The sequence below is a fragment of the Stomoxys calcitrans genome, chromosome 4 (genome assembly GCF_963082655.1).
Source record: "Stomoxys calcitrans chromosome 4, idStoCalc2.1, whole genome shotgun sequence".
Classification (NCBI taxonomy): domain Eukaryota; kingdom Metazoa; phylum Arthropoda; class Insecta; order Diptera; family Muscidae; genus Stomoxys; species Stomoxys calcitrans.
In genome coordinates, this window is record NC_081555.1 from 18,902,242 (window position 1) to 18,917,409 (window position 15,168).

The 15,168-nt window shown below is 36.6% G+C and overlaps 2 protein-coding genes across 3 annotated transcripts in view; one reads left to right on the forward strand and one right to left on the reverse strand.

Annotated features, from left to right (window-relative positions):
• Positions 1-15,168, forward strand: part of LOC106087098 (nuclear RNA export factor 1) — a 59,954-nt gene that overhangs the window by 32,083 nt on the left and 12,703 nt on the right. The gene's annotated exons all lie outside the window — the stretch shown is intronic.
• LOC106087099 (uncharacterized) lies at positions 12,511-13,124 on the reverse strand. Its single transcript, XM_013252015.2, has 2 exons — positions 12,839-13,124; positions 12,511-12,766 (listed from the first exon to the last, which is right to left on the reverse strand). The coding sequence occupies exons 1-2, from the start codon at positions 12,941-12,943 to the stop codon at positions 12,569-12,571; spliced, it is 303 nt and encodes a 100-aa protein (XP_013107469.2). The 5' UTR covers positions 12,944-13,124; the 3' UTR covers positions 12,511-12,568.

A 15,168-nucleotide genomic window follows, 5' to 3' on the forward strand; every position in this document is an offset into this window, starting at 1 on the left:
GGAATTATATAGGGGTCTCTAATTCCTTAGAAATATTTGTGGAGCACAAATACTCTAATACATACACAAAATTAATTCATAAAAATTAATTGAGAACATTTCTTTATATTCATACATTACTACTGCGGTAAAGACTTTTAAAACCGTATGCATTTGTTTGTAGGAAGAAGTGGATGAGATAGTCCCACCTATAAGCGAACCGATTTACGCAGAATCACTCCCTGCTTCGAATTAGGCATACATATATGTACCTCTGTTTGTCTGTCTGTTTTCACAGTGAAGCTCCATATAAAAAAGATGGTGAAAAAAATCTGTGAAAAATTTGTCATTTGCGGTACTAAGCTTCACTGAGTGCAAATTTGACATTCACTAAAGGCGTGGATAAAACGTTTTTTAACTTGGGCCAACATGATAAAAAAAAGGAATTTTTGTTGCGTTTTCGTTAATTGTGTTTTCAATAAATAACAATTGTTAGCAAATATAGCCCTTCCATTTTTTGTGATAACACTACGCAAACAACACAATTTATCAAAATAACGCTGGTGGTAAAACGTATGATGGGAGGTTTGCCTATATGTCTTTTTTTTATACAACTTCCGTAAATACATATATGCATATCGCCCGAATAATACTTTAACTCATACCATTAAGGGACAGTGGGGGAACTTCCATCCGTGTGTCCGTCAATAGTAATTACGCTACAGTCTTAAAAAATGAGGCATTAAGTTGCGCGGGGGAAACTTCCGTCTGTATGTCCTTTAGGTGTGATCAGGCTACAGTCTTCAAAAATTGAGGTATTGAGTTGAAATTTTGCACAGACACGTATTTCTTCCGCGATGAACATTTCATTAAGGAACAGGGGCAAACTTCTCACATATGAGTGCAGTCCAATTCAATTTGAAGCTCAATGAGCAGGGGCCTCCTTTTTATAGCCGTCTCCGAACGGTGTGCCGAGTGCTACACTTCTTTGGAGAAAAGTTTCACATGGCAAAGTACCTCACAGATGTCGTCAGCATTAGGAGGCAATCACCACCGCTGAAAATTTTTTCTGATGTTCTCGCCAGGATTCGAACTTAGGCGTTCAGCGTTATAGGCAGACATGCTAACCTCTGCGCCTCGGTGGCCTTCAATATTTCTTCCATACGTAGGTTAAGTTCTTGATCCAAACCGGCCTTTATTTGGAAAAAGCTACCATATATAGACTGATCTGGCGATTTAGGATCTTAAGCCAATAAAAGCAGCATTTTTTGTCCGATTTAGCTGATGTTTTAAACAGTGTGTTATACTGGCGGCCCCGATATGCCGATATACGGTCTTATGTCCGTAATAGGCGCATTTATTACCAGTCTTATGCTGAGTCTACATGCCATATCTGATGTATGGTCATTGTAATAGTATTGATAAAAACAAAGGTGTATACATAACCATCAGTCCTGGCTGAAAAATCAAAATCATTTGATTTTTTTCGGTGAATGACGTATATCGATTACCGTTTACAAAGAAATGTGTAATCATTAATTGACAGATTTGAAAAACACGTTCTGTGCCAAATAAAGTTATAAAAGGAAAAGTAAAGTACGAAAAATTAAATTAAATCAAAGAAAATAAAAAATCGATGCACCGTTTTTGACAAAAGCTGTAATCAACATGTACATACGATGAGTACGATCATGATGTGCCGTCTAAAAAAAGCCATTAGGCCCATAACATGCGCGATTAGCTGTCATATAGATTTAGGGTCTTATAACAATAAAAGTCTCATTAAATACCCGATTTCGCTGAAATTTTAAACATTGAATTGGTATTAAGATTCCCGGCATCCGACTAGAATATTATCCAGATCAGACCATATGTAGATATAGCTGCCACATAGACCTATCTTCCAATTTAGGATTTATCTGAAACTGTAACGTGTATCTCTTATACATTTTCTCGGCACCTGAATATTCATATTTGGCTATAACTATGTGCAGTTATACCAAAATAGGATGATGAAAATATCCATGGTGGTGGTTAACAACAGTTCGGCATGATCGAACTTAACACTTTTTTACTTGTTAATATTTTATTTTAATTTTTTTTTTTATTTTTATGGTTTTTTACTATTGTACTTTTTTTTATTTTTACTGGTTTTAATTTTTTATTTATTTCTTTTTTTGAATTTGTATGTTTTTATTTATTCTTTTTTTTTTACTTTTTATGTTTTTTTATTTATTTTTTAATTTTTTTATCTTTGTTTTTTTCGGTTTTTTTAATTTTTATATTTTTTAATATATTTTTTAATATAAATATTTTAATTTTTATATTTTTTAGTTCTTAATTTATATTTTTCAATTTTATTATGTTCTCCTTTTTTAATATATATATATATATATATATATATATATATATATATATATATATGTATATATATATATATATATATATATATATATTATTTTTATTTATTATTATTATTTTTACTTTTTTATTATTATTTCTATTTTTTATTTGTTTTTCTTTTTTTTAGTTTTACTTTTTTTATTAATTTTCAAAAACGATTTTTTACTATTTTTTTATTTTATATATTTTCTAAAAATTTATATTTTATTGTTTTTTAATTCTTTTTTCTTTCTATTTTTTGATTGATTTTTTTAATATAATTTTTTTTTATAATATTTTTGTTTTTAATGTTAATTATTTTAATTGCACCTATATTTCAATTTTATATATACCCTACACCACAACTGTGGTACAGGTTATTACAACTTAGTGCATTTGTTTGTAACACCCAGAAGGAAGAGAGATAGACCCATTGATAAGTATACCGATCGACTCAGAATCACTTTCTGATTCGATTATACTATGTCTGTCTATCTGTCCGTCTGTCCATGTTAATTTGTGTACAAACTACAGGTCGCAGTTTTCATCCGATCGTCTTCAAATTTGGTATAATCATGTTTTTCGGCTTAGAGACTAAGCCTATTGAAATTGGAAAAAATCGGTTCAGATTTAGATATAGCTTCCATATATATGTTCGTCCGATTTGCAATAATAATGCAATAAAATGGTCATTTATTAACCGATTCTCTCGAAATTTGGCAGGAAGGATTTTCTTATGACTCTCGACATTAGTGGTGAATTTGGTAGAAATCGGTTTAGATTTAGATATAGCTCTCATATATATATATATATCGCCCCATTTTCACTCCTAGAGCCACTGCAGGCGCATTTATTGATCAATATTGCCAAAATTTAGCACAACATTTTCCTCGATGACTTTTACAATATCTATAGAGTTTAATCGAAATCGTTTCATTTAGATATAGCTCCCATATACATTGTCGTCCGATTTGCAGTAATAATGCAATAAAATGGTCATTTATAAACCGATTCTCTCGAAATTTGGCAGGAAGGATTTTCTTATGGCTCTCGGCATTACTGGTTAATTTCGTAGAAATCGGTTAACCAGTATATTAATATTATATCGCCCGATTTTCGCTTCTATGGTCACTGCAAGCGCATTTATTGACCAATCCTGCCAAAATTTTGTAGTTATTTCCCCGACTACTGGAAATCGGTTCAGATTTAGATATAGCTCCCTTATACATGTTCATCAGATTTGGACTACTATTACAATAAAGTGCTCATTTGTTTACCGATTCTTTCAAAATTTGGAACGAAAGATTTTCTATGTCTTTTAATATTACTGGTGAATTTCATAGAAATCGGGTGTGTTTTTCGGTTTCAATAACTCTTTTCCCCTAAAAACAATTTGTTGTTATTATTTTTTATTTATTGAATTTTTTATATTTTTTAATTTTTTTTTCGGTCTTATTTTTTACGGTCTTATTCTTAATATAGGTTTATTTGTCAATTCTACAAAGAAATTATATCCAATAAACCTATTTCAAATCTACTTTAAGTTTTGTGAAAAGGCCGTTAATATTTTTTTTTTCTTTTCATGTTTTAATATATATTTTTATAAATTTTTTAATTAATTTTTTTGTAAATAATCTTTTTTTTAACACCTACATCATTATTTGTTTCCGAAGGACTCCACGATTTCTTTTTATCCGCATCCTTAGAGCCACAGCAACCCATTTTTAATTTGTTGTTGTTTTTTTTCTTCTAAATTCGAGTTTTTTTCGTTATAATTCAATTGAACTTATTTTTGTGCTTCCTCTCCTTTTTCAAATCTTGCTTTTCACTTTCTAAAGCACTCCAGACACACTGAACGCACTGAAATGGTTTTTTGAGAAAAACCTCAACTTTACTTCAATGAACATTTTTTTGAGACGATGCCTTGGTGTTTATACATGCTATGCACATGTAGACGACAGCCACGATAGGTCCCCCGTCAGAACAACAACAATAATAAAGTAAATAATATAAATTGGCAAAAAATAACAATAATAACAAAGTATGTTATGTATGTACGGATGTAGGTACATTCTTCAATATAAGTCATATTTTTTTTATCAGAATAATACTACCAGCACCACTAACACCATTGCTATTGTCATATATATTTGCAAACAACAACAGCAGCAAATACACATACACACATATACATATATGAGTAAGACATCCATGAAGTGAAATGTATTGTTAAAAATAAGTCATGTTTTTATTTTTAATAATTTTTTAACGTTTACTACCCTAGAAATGTTTCGTTTTTTCATTAACGAACTCTGGGGGGGGGGGGGGGGGTTGCTGCCTCTGGCCTGCCACCCTTTCCCTACCATATACAAACCGCGTCAAATCCACATCACTCAAAGTGGAAAGATAAGACCAGAGGATGACTTATCCAGACGGTATGCGAGCATTTTGAAATAGTATGGCGGGCGTTTTGCACCATTAAATACCAGTGCATCATTCTAGACCAGCTATTGTACAATACAATGAATGCTGGTGCGAGTATATACAGGGTGGTTTAAATAAAAAGTTTTTTTTTTTTTGTAAAAGAATGAAAATATCAAACAAGTAAAAGCTCGCTAATTTCGGCCGGGCCGAGTCTTAGGAACCCACCAACATGGATTCTGGCGCATTTGTTGAGAGTCATAACAGAACACTATATGCAAAATTTCAGCCAAATCGGATAAAAATCGCTGCTTGTAAGGGCTCAAGAAGTCAAATCGGGAGATGGTTTTGTATGGGAGCTATATCATGTTCATGACCGATTTAAACCGTACGTGGCACAGTTATTGGAGGTCATAAAAGGACGCTATGAGCAAAATTTCACATAAATCGGATAAAAATTGTGGCTTCCAGGGACTCAAGAAGTCAAATCGGGAGATCGGTTTATATGGGAGCTATATCATGTTCTTGACCGATTTAAGCCGTACTCACCACAGTTATTGGAAGTCATAAAAGGACGCTATGTGCAAAATTTCAGGCAAATCGGGTAAAAATTGTGGCTTCCATTGACTCAAGAATTCAAATCGGAAGATCGGTTTATATGGGAGCTCTATCATGTTCTTGACCGATTTAAGCCGTACTCGCCACAGTTATTGGAATTAATAACAGAACACTATGTGCAAATGTTAGTCAAAATTTCAGCCAAATCGGACAAAATTGTCCCTTCCATGGGCTCAAGAAGTCAAAAAGGGAGATCGGTTTATATGAGAGCTGTAACCAATATGGCCCATTTGCAATCCCCAACGACCTACATCAATATAAAGTATCTGTGCGAAATTTCAATGGGCTAGCTTTACGCTTTCGACCGCTATTGTGATTTCGACAGACGTACGGACGGACATAGCTAGTTCGAATCAGAATGTCGAGACGATCTAGAATATATATACTTTATGGGGTCTTGGACGAATATTTAGAGGAGTTACAAAGTGAATGACTAGATTAGTATACCTCCTTCCTATGGTGATGGGTATAAAAAGATCTATTATGGAATTATGAACAATTTCAAATTGAAGAGTTTGAGGATGGGGGAGAGTGTTATATGAAGGCTTCTTCTTACTTTAATTGGCTATGACCGAATATTTGTTCCACTAGCCGAACATAAAATAGCGTTCCAAGCGCCTCGATCTTCTGTGCTCATTTTAAAATCTCTGACACCAAGTTTGGAGGTGTCTCCTACCACTTGATCTTTCCATTGGGCTTTTGGTCTACCCGGTTTGTGTGTACCACAGTGTTTGCCTTCAAAAGACTTTTTTGCTGGAGCTTCTTCATCCATTCTGACAACATGACCTAGCCAACGAAGCTGTTGTATTTTGATACGTGTAATTATGCTACCGTCGTCATGCAGCTCGTGGTTCATACGACTCTTATATTTTCCATTAACGCAAACTGGTCCATATATTTTACGAAGAATCTTTCTCTCAAACACTCCAAGAACTGCCTCAGAGGGCTCAATTTTCATCTGATTAGGCTAACATATTATACAATGATTTCTCCCATGGCTTCCAACTGACTTTACAAACATCGGTTTTGTATGGTCTGTGCATTATATTGAGGGTTTTTATAAATTAAAAAAAAAAGGAACACAAAAAGTATCACCCTGTAGAAAGATGTCAAGTCCACACATAACCACACGCATGATAGGCATATATCAGTAAACAAAACATGACACCTGATGTCACCATACACTTATTGACTGTTCTGCTGCTCCCTATGAGTTGATTGGTGTAATAACCCTTCATTGAACCACCATGGCTAATTTTATTCAATGGTTTCGAGTTCGAGTATTTAACCCCATGGCTTCCATTTTCTATTTATTGTAGGTCCATTAACACTTGTTGTCATTTATTTATGGAACAAAAGGATTTTTATTTTGATTATTTTTTTCTTGTCCTTTTTTACAAATATTATATTCCGTTTCTCACTGGCTTTATCTCTTTGTGGCATGTTGTTGCTTATTTTCAATGTCTCTGCTTTTTCATTTAATTCAATTAAATTCAATCTTATCAGTATTGCTTATAATCATATGAACAAATGATGGAATGGATGGATGTGCTTCTTCAGTAACTACTCATATAGAAAAAGCATTGTGTATACATATGTAACAGCCTGTTTATTCGAGGCTGATTGGTTTGACTTTTGTGCCAACTAAAAATAGGAGAAAGCAAGAAATCGTTAACTTTGGCTGGGGCATACGAGTATCTTACGTACCAAATTTCCGCACAAATGCGTAGAAAATGGGGTCTTTATGGTTCAAGAGATCTTCTTAAGACCAGCTAGATGCACATTAATTTCCCTGAGGCAAAGCAGATCATCAGTCCACTACACAGTTTCGGGAGCCGTGATTAGCGTCGTGAGCATGATTTCACTTACTCACGCTCACGCACAATTCAATCACGGTCGCGCACTACTACCATGTGCTTATAACTACCATATTTTTTTTGCCGCGGCGAAATCTATCAGCCTCAATCTATTACTAGACGTTATCTCGTGGAGAATAAACTTTCCAACTGTTGGACCAAAAATGTCTTCCTTCCCTATCTTCACATTAAAATCTCCCAATACGATTTTAATATCATGGGCGGGGCAGCGGTCATATTTTCTCTCTAGGCGCTCGTAGAAAATATACTTGGTCTGCTCGTCCTTGTCTTCCGTCGGAGCATGGGCACAAATAAGGCTGATGTTGAAGAATTTGGCTTTTATGCGGATTGTGGCTAGCCTCTCATCCACCGGAGTAAAGCTGGAGAATAACCAGAAATCCACAGCCAAATTCATGCCTCGTGTTTTAGCAGCTGTGATCACATTTCGTCACCGTTTGGTGTTGTAGTGACGCCATTCCCAGTCCATCGCACTTCCTGTAAGGCGGTAATATCTGCCTTGTACTTCTCTAATACATCCGCCAGCGCGTATACTGCACCTTCTCCATAAAGAGTGCGGACATTTCAGGTGCAGATCCGCAAATCATGAAGGGGCCTATAACTCGCCCTGTCATCTTGAGTATCATTGGCACTCAGTACTTAATTAGGAGCCAGTGCCACCTGACTCCCCACTGAGACTCTCCTCTCGAAAATCGCTGACTGCCCACAGCCGCATTTGCAGCTACTCCGCATAAAAACGGAGCTTTCCACTAACCGCAAACTGTGGACGCGCCTGGTAGCTTTCAGCTCACCTTCCCATGGTAACGATGGACACCACACAAGTCGGAGCTCAAAGTTCCAGCCTGTGTGGTGCTCATAGTTATCCCGTGTCGGCCGGGACAGGCAAACACACTATTAAGCTTAAACTCCATTATAAATAAATTTGGTAATATTTGTATTTATTGAAAAATAAATTTATTCATAATGGAGTTTAAGCTTAATAGTGTGCTTGCCTTAGCTTTGGCTATTGTTAGAGAACTTAAACACCTCAAAGTGAACAAAATGTTTGTGTATAGCGTACCATAAATTGTAATAATGATGTTAGTAGCGTTGCCAAACGCCATGGTGGAAGTAAAAAAAACTGCATCAACACCTGAAATGGTTTGGCGAGTGAAGACTCGAATTTAAAAAAATCCACGACGTAGTGGCAATGAAATGGCTCAAGCGCTACGATCTTAAATCAAAGCAAAACAAAGTAAGACTCGAAACAGCAAAGGAGTTGCTGCGATTAAATGAACATGGTGAATTTCCGATTGCGACTGCTAATGAGTGCTCTCCAATCGTTTCGGTCGTAGACCATGGACGTACCAAGAAGACTCGACATCGTCATGACAACAAAGAATGGCTAAAAAACCATGTTCCGCACTTTATTTTTTCCACACATTGCCTGTCCAATACGCCAAATGCCTATCGATGGACTTTTCTGTATAGGCCCATTTTAGAGAGCATGGCATGAATCCAGTATGGATGCGCTAAAGAGAGTCATTGTATAGGAATGGGCCAAAATATCGGCTGATATCATTCGTGCTGCGTGCAACTCATGGTTATACCCATTCCATTTGTAACACCTCGAAATATTGATATGAGACCCCATAAAGTATATATATATTCTGGATCGTCCCAACATTCTCAGTCGATCGAGCCATGTCCAAGATACCGGTCAAACACGTAAAGCTAGCTGCTTGAAATCTTGCACAGATACTTCTTATTGATGTAGGTCGTTTTAGATTGCAAATTTGTCATATCGGTTCAGATTTGGATACAGCGTCCATATAAACCGATTTCCGAATTTGAACTCCTTAGCCCCTAGAAGCCTCTATTTTCTTCCGATTTGGCTGAATTTTGGAACAAAGATTTGTGTTATGACTTCCAACTTCCATGCCAAGTATGATCCGAATCGGTCTATAAACAGATAAAGCCCCCAAATAAACCGATCCCCGGCTTTGACTTCTTGAGCCCCTAGAAGCCTCAATTTTCCTGAAATTTTGAACAAAGACTTGTGTTACGACTTCCAGCATCCATGGCAAGTACGATCCGAATCGGTCTTTAATCAGATATAGCCCACATATAAACCGATTGCCAGATTTGACTTTTTGAGCCCCTAGAAACCTAAATTTTCATCAGATTTGGCTGAAATTAAAAACAAGGACTTGTGTTAGGACTTCCAGCATCTATGCCAAGTATGATGCGAATTGGTCCATAAACTGATAGAGCGCCCATATAAACCGATCCTCCGATTTGATTTCTTGAGTCCCTAGAAGCCTCCATTTTCATACGATTTGGCTAATAATTTGGAACAAAGATTTGTGTTGTGACTTCCAGCATCCATGCCAAGTATGATCCGATTCGGTCTATAAACAGATGTAGCCCCCATATAAACTGATTCCCGGATTTGACTTCTTGATCCCCCAGAAGCCTAAATTGTCACCTAATTTGGTTGAAATTTGACCCTAAAATCTATCTTATGACTTACAACATCAGTGCCAAGTTCTATCCGAATCGGTCAATATGGTGATGTAGTCCCCACTATGTCCCGATATGACTTCTTGAGACCATTGAACCCTCAATCAATTCCCAATTTGATTGATACAATTCAAATACCAACTAGTTAATAAGGGTCCTTTTTTATCGGAATTCAAGGTGGTGGGTAACCAAGCTTCGGTCCGGCCGAACTTATCACTCGTTACTCGTTTCACATTTGAATCAATAAAAACTAGAAACGCGAAAAAAATCTAGTCGATTGAATTGGTAAATTTTCAGACAGCTCGACTGTTTTTTGATATAACTGTCATATAGACCGTGGAGGCCATCGTAGCGCAGATTTTAACATGTCCACCTATGACGCTGAACGCCTGGGTTCGAACCCAGTCGAATGAATTGGTAAATCTTCAGCCAGCTCCCCTGTATTTGGATATACCTGTCATATAGACCGTGGAGGCCATCGTAGCGCAGAGGTTAGCATGTCCGCCTATGACGCTGAACGCCTGGATTCGGATCCTGGCTAGACCATCAGAAAAAATTTTGAGCGGTAGTTTTCCCCTACTAATGCTGGCAACATTGTGAGGTACTATGCCATGTAAAACCCCTCTCCAAAGAGGTGTCGCACTGCGGCACGCCATTCGGACTCAGCTATAAAAAGGAGGCCCCCTATCATTGTTTAAAATTTAATCGGACTGCACTCATTGATATGTGAGAAGTTTGCCCCTGTTCTTTAGTGGAATGTTCATGGGCAAAATTTGCATTTGCATTGCCATATAGACCGTTCCTTGGATTCCTGGTGTTAAGCTCATGAAATGATCCTTTATAACGAGATTTCACAGAAATTTGGAGCATTGAGTTGCATGATCGTCCTTAACAACCATGCTAAAATACTTCATATGGGATCATATATGGATATAGCCGCCATACAGACCTATCTACCAATCTCGGTAAAATTTGGAACAGCAAGTTGTATGAGACCCCTCAACATCCGTGGTGCAGATCGGACCATTTGTCAAAACATTTTCCATTATATGACACTCTCTTCTACAACATCGACTTCAATTTCATGCTACAAGTGGTGAATCTCCTCTAAATAATTGGCGTAGAATTTATACCCAAAAATGCCGCCAAAGAATAGTTCAAAGGAGTTCGCTGTAGTTGTGATCCGACCACTTTGGTATAGGGTATTATAAGTTTGTGCCTTTGTTTGAAACGCTAAGAAGGAAAAGAGCTAGACCCATTCTTAAGTATACCGATCGGCTTAGAATCACTTCCTGATTCGATTTAACTATGTCCGTCTGTCTATCTGTCCATGTATTCTTGTGATCAAGGTACAGGTCGATTATCATGAAATTTTGCATATGTCACTTCTTTGGACCTAGAAAGCTATTGGTTTTGATAAAAATCGGTTCAGATTTAGATATAGCTCCCATATATATCTTTCATCCGATATGGCCTTTTAAGGCTGAAGAAGCCACAATTTTAGTCCGATCTTTACAAAATTTGGCAGGAGGTGTATTATTTGCCGTCTACATATGTGTGAAAAATTTTGTCAAAATCGGTTCAGATTTACATATAAAACTCCCATATATATCTTTCATCAAATATGGAATTTTAAAGCTGTAGCAGCCACAATTTTGGTCCAATCTTTACCAAATTTGGCACGAAGTATTTAATTTAGCGTCTACATATGTGTTCAAAATTTCATGCAAATCGATTCAGATTTAGATGTATATCCCATCCCATATATATCTTTCATCCGATATAGCTTTTTAAGGCTGTAGAAGCCACAATTTTGGTCCGATCTTTACAAAATTTAGTGTGAGGTGTTTTATTTGGCGTCCTAATATGTGTGTAAAATTTAATGAAAATCGGTTCAGATTTAGATATAGCTCTCATATATATCTTTCATCCGTTATGGCCTTTTAAGGCTGTAGAATCCACAATTTTAGTCCGATCTTTACAAAATTTGGCTCGAAGTGTTTTATTTGGCGTCCACATATGTGCGCAAACTTTCGTCAAAATCGGTCTAGATTTAGATATAGCTCTCATATATATCTTTCATCCGATATGGCATTTTAAGGCTGTAGAATCCACAATTTTGGTCCGATCTTTCCAAAATTTAGCACGAAGTGTTTTATTTGGCGTCCCAATACATGCGCAAAATTTCAAATTAAATCGGTCCTGATTTTGATATAGCTCCTATATATATATTTCATCCGATATGGACTTTTAAGGCAGTAGAAGCCACAACTTTGATTAGATCTCTACAATATTGCGTGTGAGATACTATATTTGACGTCCAAGATCTAGATATTGCACCTATATATATCTTTTATCCGATATGACTTTTTAAGGCTGTAGATATTCAGAATTTTTGTTCTATCGTAAGAAAATCGTACAAGGTTTTATTCGATATTTCAAGAGGTGTGCAGAATTAAAGTCTGATAAGACTTGGAGATGAGTTCTATATATTAAAATTGGAACGTAGACTAGGTGGTGTAGGGTGTTATATAGTCCGCCCGACTTTTGCCTTTCCTTACTGGTTAATAATGGAGTAGTTTAGAGGGGAACCCTAGCCTTATTTTTGTTTTATTATAAATGTTCGTATGTAAACATAACTCCATAGAAAAGGTTCTTTAACGTATCTATCATTATCTGCTAAAATTATTACTAAGGGTGTTGGTTATGGCCAACACCAACCTCTTTCGGCAGGTTAATAAATATACACAGGTTAAAGTTTATTCTTATACATATAGAAAATAATACAAAATTTATATATCATTTAGATTCATTTGACTTTTATGTATGGTCTTTGACATATCCGTAAAACGATCTTTCTCAAAGATATTCAAATTCAAATCGATTTTCGAAAAGGTTTCGCTATCATTGCTTGCTGTCGATGGACGGCCCATGGTGTTTGTTGGTGTCGAATCACTGGACCGAGGTTGATTTGTTACAGCATGAGGTTGCTACGAATATAAGTAAAACATCAAATAATTTTTGTAATATTATTTTGAAGCAACTCTTATTCTTGTACACACTTTGTTTTCGACAGTATCAAAACTTTTATTGACCACACCCGGTGTCCAGGACTTGTTTGAAACCGAATCGCCATCAGAATTTGAGCAACAACATTTGAAAGGCATTCTAGTTTCTGATTTAAACACTATGCACTGCTCAAATCACTTATGATACACTTGCTCTGTTGTATTATCGATACTATAATGTGTTCTTGATATGGTTAATAATAATGGTTTTTTCTGTCTATAGAAATAATGCTTTTCTTTATGGGCCGTTAGGCTCTCAGAGACAAATACCACAAGTGCCAAGTTGGTTATCTATAAAACCAAAACAAACCATGAGAAACCCTCTTGATTTGGAACCTACAGCGTAGGTGTGTTCACTCACATTGTTGTGAAAAGTAAATTTGTGGTCTTATCCTCCTATGAAAAAATTTAAATGTTTTTTTAACCGCAAAGGAATTTTGCCCTCCACTATGGGATGGGGGTATACTAATTTCTTCATTTTGTTTGTAACTCCTCGAAACATTAGTTTTAGGCCCTATCAAGTATATATATTCTTGATCATCATGACATTTTAAGTCGATCTAGCCATGTCCGTCTGTCTGTCGAAAGCACGCTAACTTTCGAAGTAGTCAAGCTAGCCGCTTGAAATTTTGCACAAATACTTCTTATTAGTGGGATAGTAAATGGGCCATATCGGTCCATGTTTTAATATAGCTACCATATAAACCGATCTTGGATCTTGACTTATTGAAACACGACGTGTTTCGTTATGACTTCCAATAACTGTACCGAATAAGTTTCAAATCGGTCCATAACCTGATAAAACTGTTATATAAACCGATCTGGGATCTTAATTTCTTGAGCCTCTAGAGGGCGCAATTCTTATCCGATTTGGCTGAAATTTAGCATGACGTGTTTTGTTATGATTTTCAACATCTGAGCTGGGTATGGTTCAAATCGGTCGATAACCTGATATAGCTGCCATATAAACTCATCTGGGTTCTTGAATTCTTGAGCCACTAGAGGGCGCCTTTCTTATCCGATTTGGCTGAAAATTTGCTCGACGAGTTTCGTTATGATTTTTAACATCTGAGCTGGGTATGGTTCAAATCGGTCGATAACCTAATATAGCTGCCATATAAACCGCTCTGGGATCTTTACTTCTTGAGCCACTAGAGGGCGCCTTTCTTATCCGATTTTTCTAAAAATTTGCACGACGAGTTTCGTTATGATTTTCAACATCTGAGCTAGGTATGGTTCAAATCAGCCGATAACCTAATATAGCTGCCATATAAACCGCTCTGGGATCTTTACTTCTTGAGCCACTAGAGGGCGCCTTTCTTATCCGATTTGGCTGGAAATTTGCACGACGTGTTTCGTTATGACTTTCAACAACTGTACGGAATGTGTTTCAAATCGATCTATAACCTGATATAGCTGCCATATAAACCGATCTGGGGTCTTGACTTCTTGAGCCTCTAGAGGGCGCCTTTCTTATCCGATTTGGCTGAAAATTTGCACGACGAGTTTCGTTATGACTTTCAACAACTGTACCGAATGTGTTTCAAATCGATCCATAACCTGATATAGCTACCATATAAACCGCTCTGGGATCTTTACTTCTTGAGCCACTAGAGGGCGCCTTTCTTATGCGATTTGGCTGAAAATTTGCACGACGAGTTTCGTTATGACTTTCAACAACTGTACCGAATGTGTTTCGAATCGATCCATAATCTAACATAGCTGCCATAAAAACCGCTCCGGGATCTTTACTTCTTGAGCCTCTAGAGGGCGCCTTTCTTATCCGATTTGGCTAAAAATTTGCACGACGAGTTTCGTTATGACTTTCAACAACTGTACCGAATGTGTTTCAAATCGATCCATAACCTGATATAGCTACCATATAAACCGATCTGGGGTCTTGACTTCTTGAGCCTCTAGAGGGCACAATTCTTATCCGATTTGGCTGAAAATTTTCACGACGTGTTTTGTTATGACTTCCAACAACAGTGCCGAATATGGTTCAAATCGGTCCATATCCTGATATAGGCGCCATATAAACCGATCTGGGATCTTCTTGGGCCACTAGAGGGCCCAATTCTTATCCGATTTGGCTGAAATTTGTACAACGGCTTCTTCCATAACATCCAACATAAGTGTGAAATATGGTCAGAATCGGTCTTTAGCTTGATACAGCTCCTCTATACCGATCTTCCTATTTTACTTCTTGCCGCAATTCTTATTCGATTTGGCTGAAATTTTACACAATGACTTCTAGTGTGGTCTCCAACATTCAATTCAATTGGCATAGCATTTCTTTTCGTTTATCCTTTGTTTGTCTAAAA

What these genes read in the sequence shown, in the direction of transcription:
- LOC106087099 (XM_013252015.2), bottom strand. Translation starts at nt 12,943, where the DNA reads ATGCCTTTCAAATGTTGTTGCTCAAATTCTGATGGCGATTCGGTTTCA. An exon ending in TTGATACTGTCGAAAACAAA is followed by an intron (nt 12,767 to 12,838) that starts GTGTGTACAAGA and finishes TTATATTCGTAG; the next exon opens with CAACCTCATGCTGTAACAAA.